This window comes from Gloeophyllum trabeum (genome assembly GCF_000344685.1).
Source record: "Gloeophyllum trabeum ATCC 11539 unplaced genomic scaffold GLOTRscaffold_00001, whole genome shotgun sequence".
NCBI lineage: Eukaryota > Fungi > Basidiomycota > Agaricomycetes > Gloeophyllales > Gloeophyllaceae > Gloeophyllum > Gloeophyllum trabeum.
Window position 1 is genome coordinate 1,323,467 of NW_006920410.1, and position 13,470 is coordinate 1,336,936.

General features: G+C 52.0%; 5 protein-coding genes across 5 annotated transcripts in view; 1 reads left to right on the forward strand and 4 right to left on the reverse strand.

The window, feature by feature from the left end:
- Positions 1 to 22: 22 nt before the first annotated feature.
- On the reverse strand, positions 23 to 4,616 carry GLOTRDRAFT_102151 (uncharacterized protein; the record flags this gene model as incomplete). Its single annotated transcript, XM_007863388.1, has 13 exons — positions 23 to 111; positions 159 to 329; positions 385 to 596; positions 652 to 1,330; positions 1,384 to 1,570; positions 1,627 to 1,743; positions 1,798 to 1,893; positions 1,947 to 2,023; positions 2,081 to 2,234; positions 2,289 to 2,640; positions 2,704 to 4,141; positions 4,225 to 4,453; positions 4,524 to 4,616. 13 exons carry the CDS (start codon positions 4,614 to 4,616, stop codon positions 23 to 25), a joined length of 3,894 nt encoding a protein of 1,297 aa, XP_007861579.1.
- Positions 4,617 to 5,006: 390 nt separating this feature from the next.
- GLOTRDRAFT_67917 (uncharacterized protein) lies at positions 5,007 to 7,027 on the forward strand. Its single transcript, XM_007862591.1, has 7 exons — positions 5,007 to 5,286; positions 5,339 to 5,455; positions 5,505 to 5,871; positions 5,926 to 6,294; positions 6,354 to 6,452; positions 6,503 to 6,947; positions 7,012 to 7,027. The coding sequence occupies exons 1-6, from the start codon at positions 5,023 to 5,025 to the stop codon at positions 6,508 to 6,510; spliced, it is 1,224 nt and encodes a 407-aa protein (XP_007860782.1). The 5' UTR covers positions 5,007 to 5,022; the 3' UTR covers positions 6,511 to 6,947; positions 7,012 to 7,027.
- GLOTRDRAFT_113020 (thioredoxin-domain-containing protein) lies at positions 6,939 to 7,908 on the reverse strand. Its single transcript, XM_007862592.1, has 5 exons — positions 7,744 to 7,908; positions 7,661 to 7,683; positions 7,481 to 7,609; positions 7,349 to 7,411; positions 6,939 to 7,292 (listed from the first exon to the last, which is right to left on the reverse strand). The coding sequence occupies exons 1-5, from the start codon at positions 7,813 to 7,815 to the stop codon at positions 7,091 to 7,093; spliced, it is 489 nt and encodes a 162-aa protein (XP_007860783.1). The 5' UTR covers positions 7,816 to 7,908; the 3' UTR covers positions 6,939 to 7,090.
- Positions 7,909 to 8,839: 931 nt separating this feature from the next.
- On the reverse strand, positions 8,840 to 9,175 carry GLOTRDRAFT_30337 (uncharacterized protein; the record flags this gene model as incomplete). The annotated part of the gene is made up of 1 exon (XM_007862003.1): positions 8,840 to 9,175. A coding segment is annotated over one exon (336 nt), but the record flags the coding sequence as incomplete, so codon positions are not given.
- Positions 9,176 to 11,441: 2,266 nt separating this feature from the next.
- The window catches only part of GLOTRDRAFT_135064 (uncharacterized protein), a 4,232-nt gene continuing 2,203 nt past the window's right edge, over positions 11,442 to 13,470 (reverse strand). Inside the window, exons 6-8 of the mRNA XM_007862593.1 lie at positions 12,398 to 12,859; positions 11,885 to 12,343; positions 11,442 to 11,824 (exon numbers count right to left, since the gene is read on the reverse strand). Of these exons, the coding sequence (XP_007860784.1) occupies positions 11,537 to 11,824; positions 11,885 to 12,343; positions 12,398 to 12,859 (1,209 nt within the window). The 3' untranslated portion in view covers positions 11,442 to 11,536. The remainder of the gene's footprint in view (positions 11,825 to 11,884; positions 12,344 to 12,397; positions 12,860 to 13,470) is intronic.

The following is a 13,470-nucleotide window of genomic DNA, read 5'->3' on the forward strand; positions in this document are numbered from 1 at the left end:
GCAAGTGAGGACGAACATGCTTTTATCTGCCGACTTTCTCCACGGTCTTGTCGACCTGCGCTGGAGGATACCGGCAATATTTATCCGAGATGAATGTGACCGTCCAGGTACCTGGGCAAGGATTAGATTCGCACGTTGGAGAGGCACAGGCAACGTACCCTCCAAAGCAGAAAAGACAGAATATTCTTTGCTTGTGACGCCCGACACGGTATGCGTCTCGAGGACCTTGCCAGGCTTTCCGCCTTTCTTTGCAGGGGGCTCCGCTCGCTGATAAGTGAACGTGAATGGCGGCTCGCCCACAAGGGTGAAGAGGATTTCAGCTTGGTCGCCTGGAAAGATACCAGTGATTAGGCAACGACCGTCGACCAAGAGCCATTTACGTACCTTCATGGATATCCTGGAAGATTCTCTTGCCGTGCCCGACTTGAGCTGATGGCAGTGGATGAACCGTATATCGTAGATCTGACACGGTAGTCTTGCACATTTTGTTCTGGTGTGCCACTGAGGTGATGGAAAATTCTCCAGGTTGCTGCTGGATGATGGAGAACGGAGACACTCGGGCGTCCTGAGTGTAGCTTTTACCGTTGACACGATATCTGTGCGAGTGCAAAGCATAAGCTGCAGGGCATCATGTACAGAACATATGCGTACCCGATGGTCCAGGGAGGGGTCCCCTCGAGCGTGAATCGTGATGTCTCTCCAACGCAGAAATATTCTCGTCGGTCGAAAGGAATGATGGCCGCACTTTCTGCAACATCCACCCATATGGACCTTAGAGACGGCTCCACGACAGCCTGTTCGCAGCGATTTGCATCCGAGACGGACTCGATCGTCACAAGATGAGGACCAATAGACTTGAAGGTGTAAGTGGGGAAATTGATCTTCCACGAGCGCTCCGTGAGATCTACCGTCTCCGTGTGCGTTTCGCTCGCAGCCAGATTCTTGATTGACAATTTGACGTGGAAGGGCGGCGTGCCGTCTAGGATGATGAACCCGTCCGTGGAGAATTCGTCGTGAGGAACGAAAGAGTCGTAGAGACAGTAGGTCATTCTGGATGAGCTCTGGAATTGAGCCAAAGGACGCATCATCACCTCCTGCTCGAAGAGTAAACGCTGAGCACGGGGTATCGCGACATGCATGTTTTTAGACAGGGGGTACGCGGTATCTCCGATTTGCTTGACTTCGTAGTACATCCGCCCGGCAATACCGGTACGCAGTTGGAATCTTGTACGGTGTTGGATACTGCTGAATGTCGGTTGCTCGAGGAGTGTCATGGCACCAGTCTCGCTGTTCTTTGCAACATTGTACGTCAGTTGGAAAGGAGGCCGTCCTACAGCCAAGCTTAGTCTTGAACAGGCATGGCAGGTCTGAATAGTCTCTTACCAATTAGGTCTAGATCGACGTGATCGTCTATGCCCTCGCATACAGAAGGTAGGATATATGAGTTATTGTATGGCTCATAAACAGCTTCCGTCTCAGGAGCAAGCCTGGCGAATGGTCGTGGTATCCAATCGACACGATATGTAGCTTCTTCCTCGACAACGGTTCCCGGACATTGTGAGTCAACGACCTTATATTCGGTGTGGCGTTAGTCTCTCAGTACTACTAGCAGTGGAGCTAAATTACCTCGAGAAGCTCGTATAAACCTCTATTGGTTACATTCAACTGATCATTGGGGTTTTTCAACGTCGCAGTCATCAGGTTCTGCGGCTCTTCACGGCGGCGATATTTGAGACGCCAAGGCTATCGCTACTTCAGTACGTTATGTATGGTATTAATAGAAAACTGGCGACTTACACCATCGCCCGTAAGGCGCAGCGGCAAATGAGCAGTCTCGTTTTCCAGTACTGTGATATTCCGTTTCCCCTGTTTGCCATAGAATCTCGCGACGGGCTGGCACATTGCGTAAATATAGTGCCGTGAACAGAGAAAATTTTTGCACTGACTTTAACTCTCCGGACGTTGACCGACACACCTTGAACGGAGAGCGTGCGCTTGCACTTGTACTTATCTTCGATACTCGCTGAGAGAAGGGACATCAACCATTTGTTTCATTGCAGTCGCCAGGGTGTTCACATACCCAAGTCAATTTCGAAGCTACCTCCTTCCTTATCAATAGCTTTCGGAATTGGTACCCTTATGGTTCTTCGAGATTCCCGGATATCGGTGACCTTTATGGTTTCTGTACCCCTTGGAGAAACAACTTGGACATCCAGATTCCAAGGCCCAGTGCCCTAAGCGTACTCCAATTGGTCAAAGTCACACACAGCAGAAGCCACGATGCGCACCCTGAGTTCCACATCCACATCGACAGTGTCACCAGAGCAAGTGTTGATAATCGTCTTACCCCGGCCGGGTTGTCCATTCTGCACGAAGTCGGCGGACGATAAAGGATGCACAACTTGGTCGATGCTAGGCCCCTTAAGGTCAATTCTCTTGTAATTCGCATCGCTGAGCTGCAGGAAACTGAAAACGTAATGCCCACTGCGGTCGGGCTGCAGCGTGAGCTCGCCTCTGGAACCATAGAACGCCGTGTGCATGTCACGAGGCGGTTCTTTGTCGCGCTGCATACGATAGTACACTTGGAAAGGAGGAGTGCCGTGAAGGATCAGAGAAGCGGCAACGCCTGTGTCGCCGGAGCTATAGCCCGAAGAGAATAAGTGCGTTAGCCTATGTTCAGTCTGCATTCTAGGGTGTAAGTACCATTCATGTATTCGCCTCCATTCAATATCCGCAGACGGCCGTGGCAATTCAACTACCTTGCAAATGTCCGGGCTTAGTATATCACCGTCGCAATACTTGCCTTTGACGGAGACGATAGAGTATTCGCCAGGCGCATTCGCCTGGAATGTGAGGTCCTTCCTGTCATCCTGGGTGCGAAGAGTACGGGTCCAAGGCTTGTTCCTTCTGCCGCCTTGCCCACTCTCCTCAACTGGAGACGGCAGGTATTTCATTTTGATCTCCCATGGCGAATCCGCCGCATCCGCTTCCTTGGCTGAGACAGTCAATGGAAACTCCGAGCCAATGAGTAGAGAAGCAGGTCTTCCGGGTCCGCAATGCATGAAAGATACTGCGGGCCGTTGCAAGACTTGCACAACCCGCGTTGTCTTCGTGTTCAAGGCAGGTGCTGCAGACACGCGCGAATCGGGACCAACACTCCCCTTTCGACCTTGCTGTGAAACCAACGCTTGGGAACTAGTTTGGATGAGGTTCCCGACGCCGTCTGCAACACTCTCAAGCACGTATACGTGCGTGCCTAAACTATCCAAGGACGCAGTCAGCGGAACCTTCAACTCTTGAGGTGAATCCGTAGTCCGCTTGTGCCTCGGGTCACCGCGGGCCTGAGGCGCGTCATCATTGTGGCCGCCTTCGATGCCTTCCACCATGAAATGCTCTCTTTTGCCGTTGACGTCCCTATACCACCTCAAGCTCAACGGCGGCACGCCGTACAGGCCAATCTCGAAATTGATGTCTCTATCTTCGCCCGCGCACCGTATGTCGCTCCCGCGACGGGAAATAATGTCATCTGTGAATTCCACCCGTGGACAGGGCGCCACGACCACCTCCGGGGCATACAGCACACGAGCATCTACTTTCGCCTGATCAAGTACTCGGTGGAGGCGAACGACACCAGGCTTGTCTATGGCGATGTGAACCAGGGACTGAGTCCTCTGGAGCCTGGATTTGAGTAATTGGCCGCTTTCGTCGTCTTCTGCGTCATCATATTCGTCGTAATCATCCGAGTCGTAATTTTCTTTCCGAGGGACAGCGGCGCGAGCTGCACTATCCTCCCGGTATTTACGTTCCATGGTATTAAGGTCCTTGACAGTCAGATTATATGATGGCACTTTCTCAAGCGTTTCGAAAGGAACGCCCAGCGGTGTGAGGGAGTACTGCAAAGCGATTGGACTGGTGTTGTTGAGTAGGACAGGTACAAAGGCTATGTGACCTGGCCCATCCAGGCAAAACATTTGACCGTCTGGATTAAGGCGAGCTGTGCTGATCGGAGACATGCGTACTGTATGTTGACCGAGCAGATGGCTGTCATACTGAGATCCCCAGGATATCAACCCGAGACTCAATGTGGATACGAGGTCGGAGAATGTGTATGTTGTCGGGGTAGTGGGAAGCTGTTGGCGACCTAGAAGACAACATAGGAATTCATCGAAGTAGCAACCTTATGATATCGTGACATACTGAGGAGCCCAAGTTGAGGAAGAATACCCCCTGCGACATTGACATTGATTCCCCCGAATAGTACTCCGTCAAGGAAGCCAGCAGTCAGGATTTGCAACGCAGTGACAGCTCTGCTGTAATTGAGGCGAGGAATGCGCAGTTGCGATAAGGCCATAAAGTAGAGCGTATCCACCAAGAGCCATTTTCGACAGTATGACGCGCTAGATGCATCTTGCGGTGAAAAATTATATTGCAGAGCATCGAACAGTTTAACAGCCTACAACACAAATGAGTAAGAAATGCAATTCTGCATCGCGACGGGGTTCAGAGCCCTAAAACACTCGCACCTGGCACAGCAAACCAAGGCTTAGAAAGTACAGTCTTTGGGTAGGGAAGTCCAGATATCTCTCTGGAATCAAGGGTGGTGCAGTGGAAGTCATGGTAAGATGATTTCACGGCGCGTCGTCAGACATGCAGAAGAGCATCAGCTGTCCAGAGGAAAGTTCCACAGCAGAGACAGCCGTAGTGTCCAGCGAGAGAGTACGAACTGCGAGTAAGCTGGCGGCCGCCCCGAGGATGTGTGGCGGTCGTGGACAAAGGCTGTAGACGCGTGAAGTCACGCTTGAACATGTGACCGCTGCTCCGCTTATGGGCGGAAATTGCTGGCATAGTGTTTCTTTTACCCAAACATCCGCGCACGGGTTTCGCGTTGGCTTTGCAGCTGTGTCGGACAGCATGTCGTCTCCTGGTGAGTGCTCTGCACCCGTTACTGCTGTGAGGACTGCATTCACTGACTCAGCCGCAGAAGCCGCAGAGGCCAGCACGTGGTCCAACCTGCCTCCGAAGATGAGGGGTGGCCAGAGCTTTGCCCCCAAGCGCTCGATAGCAGTCTCCTCTTCCATGGCCAATATACCCGCTCTTCCGAAACTTACTGGCGATATTATCCTGGAGGTCTTCACCCACAAGTCGTTGCGCTTCGAAGGTGCTCCTCGTAATGAGGAAGTGGGTGACAGTGACCGACTGGCGGAACTGGGCGCGAAAGTCCTTGAAATGGCTGTCTGCTATGCCCTCTTCAACAAGAGACCTATGCTCGAGGCGGAAGAGATTGAAGTAAGCCGCTAGTGTTCCGACCATTCCCAACTTGCTCTTATGCCACACACAGAAGCAGACGAAGGAGGCTCTGTCGGACGACAAGATAGAGGGTTGGATCACACTATACCGCCTTAGAGAAAAGCTCCGATGTACTCCAGATGCCTTTCCGAGTCTTCGCACGCCCAAGGTACCGTCGTCGTTGAGGATCCCTCCGGTCTTCACTGATGTTCTATTAGGAAGTGCGCCACCTCTTCAATTCGTACGTAGGTGCTGTGTTCGTCACGAGTGGACTTCGTGTCGTGCAGAATTGGATCACCAAACTCGTGGATCCAGAGTCCGAACCTCCTCCCGTCATAGAGCTCGAGTCGGATCAGAGCTCCAACGCCCCTGCCGCCAAACGACAACGAACTGATCCCATTGCCATGAATATGTCTCCTCCTCCTCCCGTTATGGCACCACCGCCTCTTCCTCCCTCCCAGCAGCCGACAATGTCCTATCTACAGCTATTTAATCAGACGGCAAACCAGCGCCGACTCGCCGTCGAGTATCCCGCTACGTTCGTCGGCCCTCCTCATGCAGGTTCATGGACTGTAACATGTCGCGGTATGCTCATGGTAGATCTGACAGCTAGTTACTATATGACTGACAGTTTGATAGTCAATGGTGTTGACCGAGGTCATGGATCTGGTCAAAGTAAACAAGTTGCAAAGGAAATGGCGGCACAGCAAGCCTTCTTCGCCTTAGGTTGGGGACAGCCTCCCGGGGGTCGCAGCATGTCAGTAGACTCCGAGTCTCATTTTCAGCCGAAAGTAGAACCAGCCGAGTCTCCCTTACATTTCCCCCCACCTCCTGCTATGCCGCCACCTCCATTGCCTGCCCAACCAAATCCCCTTGCACCTGCTCAACCATCTGTCGCCTTCTTACCTATTTTCAATCAAACCGCTGCACAGCGCCGACATCAGGTGGAGTACCCCGCCGAGTTTGTCGGCCCTGCACATGCGGGCAGCTGGAGTGTCAGATGCATAGGCATGCTTGCCCTTTCATGCCCGTCGTTGAAAACAGACCGTACTGATCACGCGTTATAGTTGACGGTATTGAGAAAGGTCATGGAACAGGAACCAGCAAGCAGCTAGCCAAGGAAGAGGCTGCAAAGCAAGCGTACTACAATATGGGATGGGCTCCTCGTCAGTCAATTTGCTGTTCACCTTTGTTACTCAAAGCTCATTTTGCAAAGGAGGGTAACCATAATCAAGCAGAATACGTGTCCAGCCGCCTCAACCTTTGGGCAACTCCCGTCAAATGCTGTTATTCTGCGGTTCCCGAAGGGAGTCTCCCTCTCACGTTGACCCTCAATGCGAGGGGTTGTTCAGCAAGTTCACAGCTTTCCGCATTGAGGGGTGACGTGTAAGCGAGACTTTCGCCGGGAACAGCGGACCAACATCATTTTGCAGAGCTACCTGTAATGTGGTGTTCTGTTGTAGTCTAGCGCGTATGCACATGTGAAAAATCCCCACCGATGTAAACCAGACTGCGGTGCGGATTTTTCTCAGGGAGCTAGCACGACCATGCTTGCGACCGGTGTGGGTGGTTTTGCTTGCAATCGAGTTGCAACGGACTCCTCCATATTAGTGTTGATGGTGTTGCTATCTGCCGTTACAGCTCATTCCTTGGGAGCTCAGGTAATTGCCCACCTTTCGATTTTCCGAAGACAACTTCTAATACAAGCATGATGACTAACCCTAGCATTACACGCCTGTCCTCATGTATGCTATACGACAGCAGAATGTGCACTATATTGACATACGTGCTCGGGGCGGACCTCCTAACTCAAGTACCAGAAAAGTAGATAGGCTCCCAGCAGAGCGAGGAGGACCTTAACTTGAGGGTCCAAATTCTTCACTCCGGCAATGGCATCGCCTACATCCGGTTTCGGAGTCGAACCGCCTAACGTCTGACCTTTGCCCGAGAACGCGGATGCTGAACCCGACGATGAGGCATGTCGGCGGACTGCGCTCTCCAACCCTCTTGTGAACATTGTCAGTGAGACGATGGCAAGATATACCAATGAGCAGGGACATACACTCGGTTTGCCCCTCGCACTTCATCCACCTTGGTCTCTCCCTTCAAGAAGATAAATGTAGGCCTTCCATGAGGCAAGTCATCCATGCGTGTTTAGTCAAGGCTAGGGTCGACAAGTGAATGAGGTCCTCACATTGCGCCGACGCGATATAAACTAGCCACGTCCTTCGCAGCGTCCACGTCGCACTTCAAGAAGTTCACATTCTTGTATTGCTTCGACAGCGCCTCGAATGTGGGTGCTATTGCATGGCAGGGTCCACACCTTGCTCGACTGAGTTTCCTCTACGCCCGCCGCGGCAACAAATCCACATACCATGTCGCATGGAAATCAATGACCTATACCCGATTGTCAGAGCGGGCTGACCACGAAGTGCAGTGAAGAGTGGACATACTGACAGAAAGCTTGTCCTTCGATTTCGAGAGGATGCCATTGAGCTGAGGTACAGATGTTATGTGGGTAATAGACATCGTTCCGGGGATCGAATGAGGCTTTCAATCACAGACTAAGACTACAGTAGCTGTTTTGCGTAGAGTTAGGTGTAAACAGCGAGGTCGACGTGTGCAGTGCGAGTTTCACGCGCATTATGCCATGATTCTTCCCGATCGAAGCCGGCCTTCACACTTCCATCGGGGGAAATCCCGGGTGAAATCCAAGGTCGCATAGACTGTTACATACCGAGATACATACATGAAGAGTTTTTTGTAGATGTACACTCAAGGCCGAAGATCGTCCTAGTACCCCCCCAGATCACACATGGCCATAGTTCACCTAACCCCTCGTACTGGGCCGATTTCTCACTCCTCCTGACCTGCGAAGAGGCACAGTCAGTCCCGAGAATTCATGCGTTGTAGGCGCCAAAGTATTCAACTCCGGTGGCTGGACAGGACGAGCAAGTAACCCCTGATATGCTCGTGAATGGTCGAGTTGGAGGCTGTGACGTCTCCCCTCAAACATCGTCAAGCTAGGTTCCCCTACTGAGGCGGCGCGCAGCCGTCTTAGAGCCTTTGGTTGCGTTTCGCTCTCCACGGCGCTGTCAGGAAAAGGTGGTTTGGTGCAGGGGTAGCCGTCTGATGCGCTTGACATAGGTTCAGCCGGGTGGACGTTGCCGCCAGAGATCCCGCCGTTCTCGTCTTCACAACTGGACCTAGGATATTGGGACCACCAGAGCTGCAAAGGAATCTTAGGAGGTTCCAGCTTCTCCGCCGTAAGCTTGGTGGCGACGTTCTTCCTCAAGACCTGTATGACACTGATCTTGTGACCGGACGATGGAAGCAAAAGACCTGGCGAACAAGAGAACCGTAGAGGAGTGAACACTTTCTCGCCGCACATAATCTTCCCTGTTGCTTCGGCTCTCCGATCTTCCACGAAATATTCAAAAACCCAGGTAAATGTCACGTTGCTCTGAAGTCCTTTCGCCCTCCTGTTCCGACGAGTCTCCGTTCCATGCACGACGTATACGCCATTGGCCTTGATGACTAGCGAAGCTTGCCGGGAGATGTAATCCCGAGACTCGTCCCCGTTGACGGTCAGACGCCGCAGAACGGGAGGACTATCCAGGGCGGAGTGATGAAATGTAAAGATTTCTCGCTTTGACGGTAGGAAGTCTGCCCTTGCGGTGCGGGGGTCGATCTCATCGCTAGCATAGTTAGATGACGACATGGCATTCCGGCTACCCGGATGAGGTGTTGCCCTAGAATATCCCTTGAGCCGGAAGACAGGCCGTACGGAACGAAACCCTTCTTGGTCAATCCAGATATCGATAAGGATATGCTGCAGGTATGAGAAGCCTCGCCGAAGGGATAAACTTTTAGAGGTACCACTCGACATGGAAGAGGCGGTCGAATATGAATCATAAGAGGAAGCAGAATGAGAAGACCGCAGCGAGCTACAGTAAGATTGACAGCTATAGTTGGGACTTGAGGGGCAGGAATTAACATCTGATATCGACGTTGTCGAGGAAGCCGAACTCGCGAGCCATGGCCCAGAGATAGAAGGCGCCGTCTGTGTCCGCCAGCGGGAGAAGGAAACACTATCAGCAAGTCTGCGGGGCAGAAGACCGTGAAGGGCATTATTCGCAGATTGCGAGGTTTTCGAAGTCTGAGTTAGGCCTCGTTGAATAGTCGGAGTGTCCATAGGTGAGAGACTCGGGGTATCATATTGATGGCAACCTGGCGAAGGCGGCGCAAACAAGACTGTAGATAGACTGGAGAAGGAACTCAGAAGGTCAGAAGGGCTTGAAGAGCGAACGGGAAACGCTTCTGTCAGTCCCTGTCTTTGTGAGAGTGACTCTGGGGAAAGTGGTGATCCTGGAAGGACTCCGAGGAATTAAATAGGCGCGTGCTAGGTCTGGCAGCGGTCCTTCATTCTCAATGACTGCAGTATGAACCGTGGCAGCTGAGGGAGCGCGTCGTCCTTCAGCATCATGGAGGCGTCGAACTTCAGCTGGCCTCTCATTCGGTAGTACGGGATAGCTGCTCTCGTCCGTTAACCCAAGTCCCAAGGGAAACGAAACATCTTGAGCATTCGCCGCAGGACCAAAGTCATTCTCTCGTTTGCGAGCAGGCGAAGGGCCAAAAGTACCCGCGGAAACGGAGGAATAGACACTAGCGCTTGAAGAGGTCTCATCGCTGCAATTCGTCAGCAGTACAGGCTCCAGAGAATGCTTGGAACTTCCGGAAGCCAACTGCAGGTAGATCGGTATTTCGCCAGAACTCCAGGTACCAAAGACTTGAGAGGATCCAGGACTCAAAGCCGGAGACGGCGGAGACAAGGTATCAAGTAGGTCGAAGACACTAATCGGGGAGAGAGAACGCAGAGACATGAAGAGAACGACTTAGGTAGAAATACAAATGTGAGAGGGAGTGCAGCTGCAGAACACCGGCAACGTCGCAGCGGCAGTGATTATCAGTATCGAGGCTTTGTGGAAACGCGGACAAAAGTTGGCCATCTGAGACCCCTCAGGCCTGACTTTTCGCGGACAAAGCGACCGATTTTGGGAGCCCAGCGGCCAACCCTTATTTTTCCCGCGGACATCACCTGCCCATTTTGGGCAGGATTTCTCGGCATACGCCGAGCGCGGGAAGATTTGAGCGTTACCCACGCCGCAATTCCCAAATATGGAAGGCAAATCGAGCTGGCACCTGATTTTTCGCGGACAAAAGGGCGTAAAATCGGGAAATTTGGCGCGGACAAAGACGCTGAATTTTGGGCATCTAAAATAAAGCCTCGATACTGATTATCAGGGGTCCTGGCAGTGGTCGTTCAGGAAGCCTCTGTCGGAAATTTCCAAATCGCCTTACGAGGCCTTGCAAGGCTTCCCAATGCGGCAATGTCGGAAATTTCCAAATCGCCTTACGAGGCCTTGCAAGGCTTCCCAATGCGGCAAGGGCGGACCGCCTTACGAAACATCAGTAAACCTTACCATGGACCTTGCCATGGACCTTACAACGGCATTGCCACGGTCTTGCCGGGCGGCAGCACGGGGATATCAGCGGCTAGTCTGAGGACCTGTCGTGTATGGCATAACCAAAAATGGAATGCTGTTTTCAGAAGTGTGCACATGAGGATTCGAACCTGGACCCTTTCAAATACTGGATGAAATAGTACCTATGTAGTAAACAGACGCAATAACCGCTCCGCCAGAGCTGATACTAAGTTTGATACTTAGTATAATATATTGTAATAGTGGTCGAGGACTTTCCACTCCCCATGTTCCATGTCTGCATAGGAACAAATATATAAGTAATATAAGTAATATACAATATCAAGGAGACAAAGAGCAAGACAGAAACGATGAAGAAAGCGAGAAAACTGGTGCCTATAGTGAAAGTACCGGCCATGGGTGCCTTGCCATGCAACGATAGCCATCTGAGCCATGTCCCTCGCTTGCCATATAGGGACATGCGTGGGAAGGTCGTTGCCATTGGCTGGCAAGGCCGTGGTAACGCCGGTCCCTTGGAAGGCAGTTTCCGAATTTCCGACATCTGGGAAGCCTTAGCCACATTCTGAATCACAAGTGAACGTTGAAAGTTGAACACCGACACGCATGGCACTTGCTTGAAGCAAGTATGAGCGACTGCACACTCGATCATGTCACAGATACTGATTCATAGATGAGGAACCGTGCATTAAGCCATTACTCTAAGACTGTAAAAGCCGAACATTTTGAGAAAGATTAGATGATACCCTCTACGCCCCAGCCTGGGCAGCTTTCAACATCTCCTGCTCCTTCCTCCGCACGGAATACTTGTTCCTTAGCAAGCAGTAGTCCCCGAACGAATTCTGGCTTCGCCACTTCTCACCGGGGAACCACAGCGCACGCGAGAGCACAGGCGAATGCTTCGCATCTAGGAACGGTGCACAGTGTATCCGCTCCCAGGCAAGTTCGTCAACTGCATATCGAGGCTCGTGGGGTGCTTCCGAGGGGTGTTCGGGGAAGTCCAAGTCGATAAGGTAATCGCACGTATGCAACGGAGTCTAAGGAAAACGATCAAGTCAGTGCCTTGTGCACACCAGTCACATATAGAAACTACTGACGTAGTGCGAGTGTTCTTCTTTGTTCAGGTCGTTCAACCCTTCCGGGACCAATCTGGTGCCTTCCCTAAGCCAGAGACCCGACCGACCGCTAGGAGGGAAGTGTCCCGGCAGCAACCCGTCGAACTCGCTCTTGACGAAATCCACTCTCACCCCATCGGGTACGTGGAAGTGGCTAGGGAAGCGATGCCACTCCTTGCCCAGACATAATCGCAAACCGAACTCCTTTATAGGCGACAGGTCGATCCGAGGGAGCTCCTCTTCCTTGACATCTGCGGGTCTTGGCGGTAAGAAGCCAGTGACATTCAGCAAACGCGGGAGCTCCTGCCCCTGCAGTTGATATGTGACGGATATGGGAGCGTGATAGTATTGATAGAGAGCCACTGTCCGGGAGAGCGAAAGTATGATCGCGGCGAACACCACTGATGAGGTGAAGGTCCGGAATATGGACGTCGTGGACGCCTTCGAACTTAGGTCAGCGCATGAAAGTGCTAAAGGATTGACGGTCAACCTTACCCGATAAGGTGAACCTGTGACCTTAATAAATGCAACCTCTATCCAGCCTCGGATGAGATAAAGAGCGACCGCGGCGTTGAAGCATATGAGTGGATAACCCGGGAACATAAATCTTTCTTCTTTATGCGGCTGGAGGGTGAGGATAGCTGTCCAAACGTACAAGGGTGCCAGTCTTAGCGCAAGGACCGTGAAAGGGGAGCTCTGCTCGAGAGATGGCGTATAAGAACCCAACCGCCTACGATCTGCGACATACGTAATCGCCAACGCAGGTAAGACGGCATAGGCGAGAGGGACTGCGACGTTGAAATTCAGAAGCAGATTTCTGAAGTAGAAAGTCCACGGTTCCGTGCCATACAATTCAGGACCACGGATGGAGCCGCCGAAAATATTGTATCGGATAATGTTCCAAGGTACAAGGGTCAGGCGTCCGTAAGCAAGACTGTCGATGGCCACAACCGGGACCTAAAACCAAGTTAGCAATGGATTATAACCTCAGAGAATGTAGGACGCACGAATAAGAGTGCCGAGGTAGCCACTGCACTAGCGAAGTTCGACCATCTTCGCTTAAGCCATGTTTGGTACATGTCTGCCGGAACACGGTCACCGCTGAAAACGAACAGTTCCTCGACCACGAAAGGCAGCGAAAGGGCCAGCGCGAAAGGCCAGCCAACGATAGCTCCAGCAGCGAAACAGAGGGTAGCATAAAGTGTGCGCTGCTTGCTCTTCGTGCTGGCGGGCTCCATAGCGTACGAAAATGCAAGCATGCTAGCATACATAGCAAAGGATGATGGTAGGAAAGCTATATATCGGTGATGAGGATGGGACGGGACTGGTGAAGGGCGGGCTCGTACCTATTGAAGCATTCCACATCCCAGTGCTGAAGAGCAATAAGAAGAACAGGTATCGACCAACTTTCCGGTTCACCTTCTCCACGACGGTCCTGTAGAACTGGGTCTCGCATAATGAGGAGATGACGGCAAGGAAGATCCTAACGGCGAAAAATGCCGCTCTCTAACGTCTTCATTCGTCACCGAGACACATTTTTGTCGGAGTAATTCACTCACCTTCTCTCC

Coding starts and splice junctions, on each gene's coding strand:
- GLOTRDRAFT_67917 (XM_007862591.1), top strand. CDS start 5,023: ATGAGGGGTGGCCAGAGCTTTGCCCCCAAGCGCTCGATAGCAGTCTCC. Junction 5,872..5,925: donor ATGGACTGTAACATGTCGCG/GTATGCTCATGG, acceptor ACAGTTTGATAG/TCAATGGTGTTGACCGAGGT. Junction 6,295..6,353: donor CTGGAGTGTCAGATGCATAG/GCATGCTTGCCC, acceptor CACGCGTTATAG/TTGACGGTATTGAGAAAGGT.
- GLOTRDRAFT_113020 (XM_007862592.1), bottom strand. CDS start 7,815: ATGTCTATTACCCACATAACATCTGTACCTCAGCTCAATGGCATCCTC. Junction 7,684..7,743: donor AATCGAAGGACAAGCTTTCT/GTCAGTATGTCC, acceptor AATCGGGTATAG/GTCATTGATTTCCATGCGAC. Junction 7,610..7,660: donor ATTGATTTCCATGCGACATG/GTATGTGGATTT, acceptor CAGTCGAGCAAG/GTGTGGACCCTGCCATGCAA.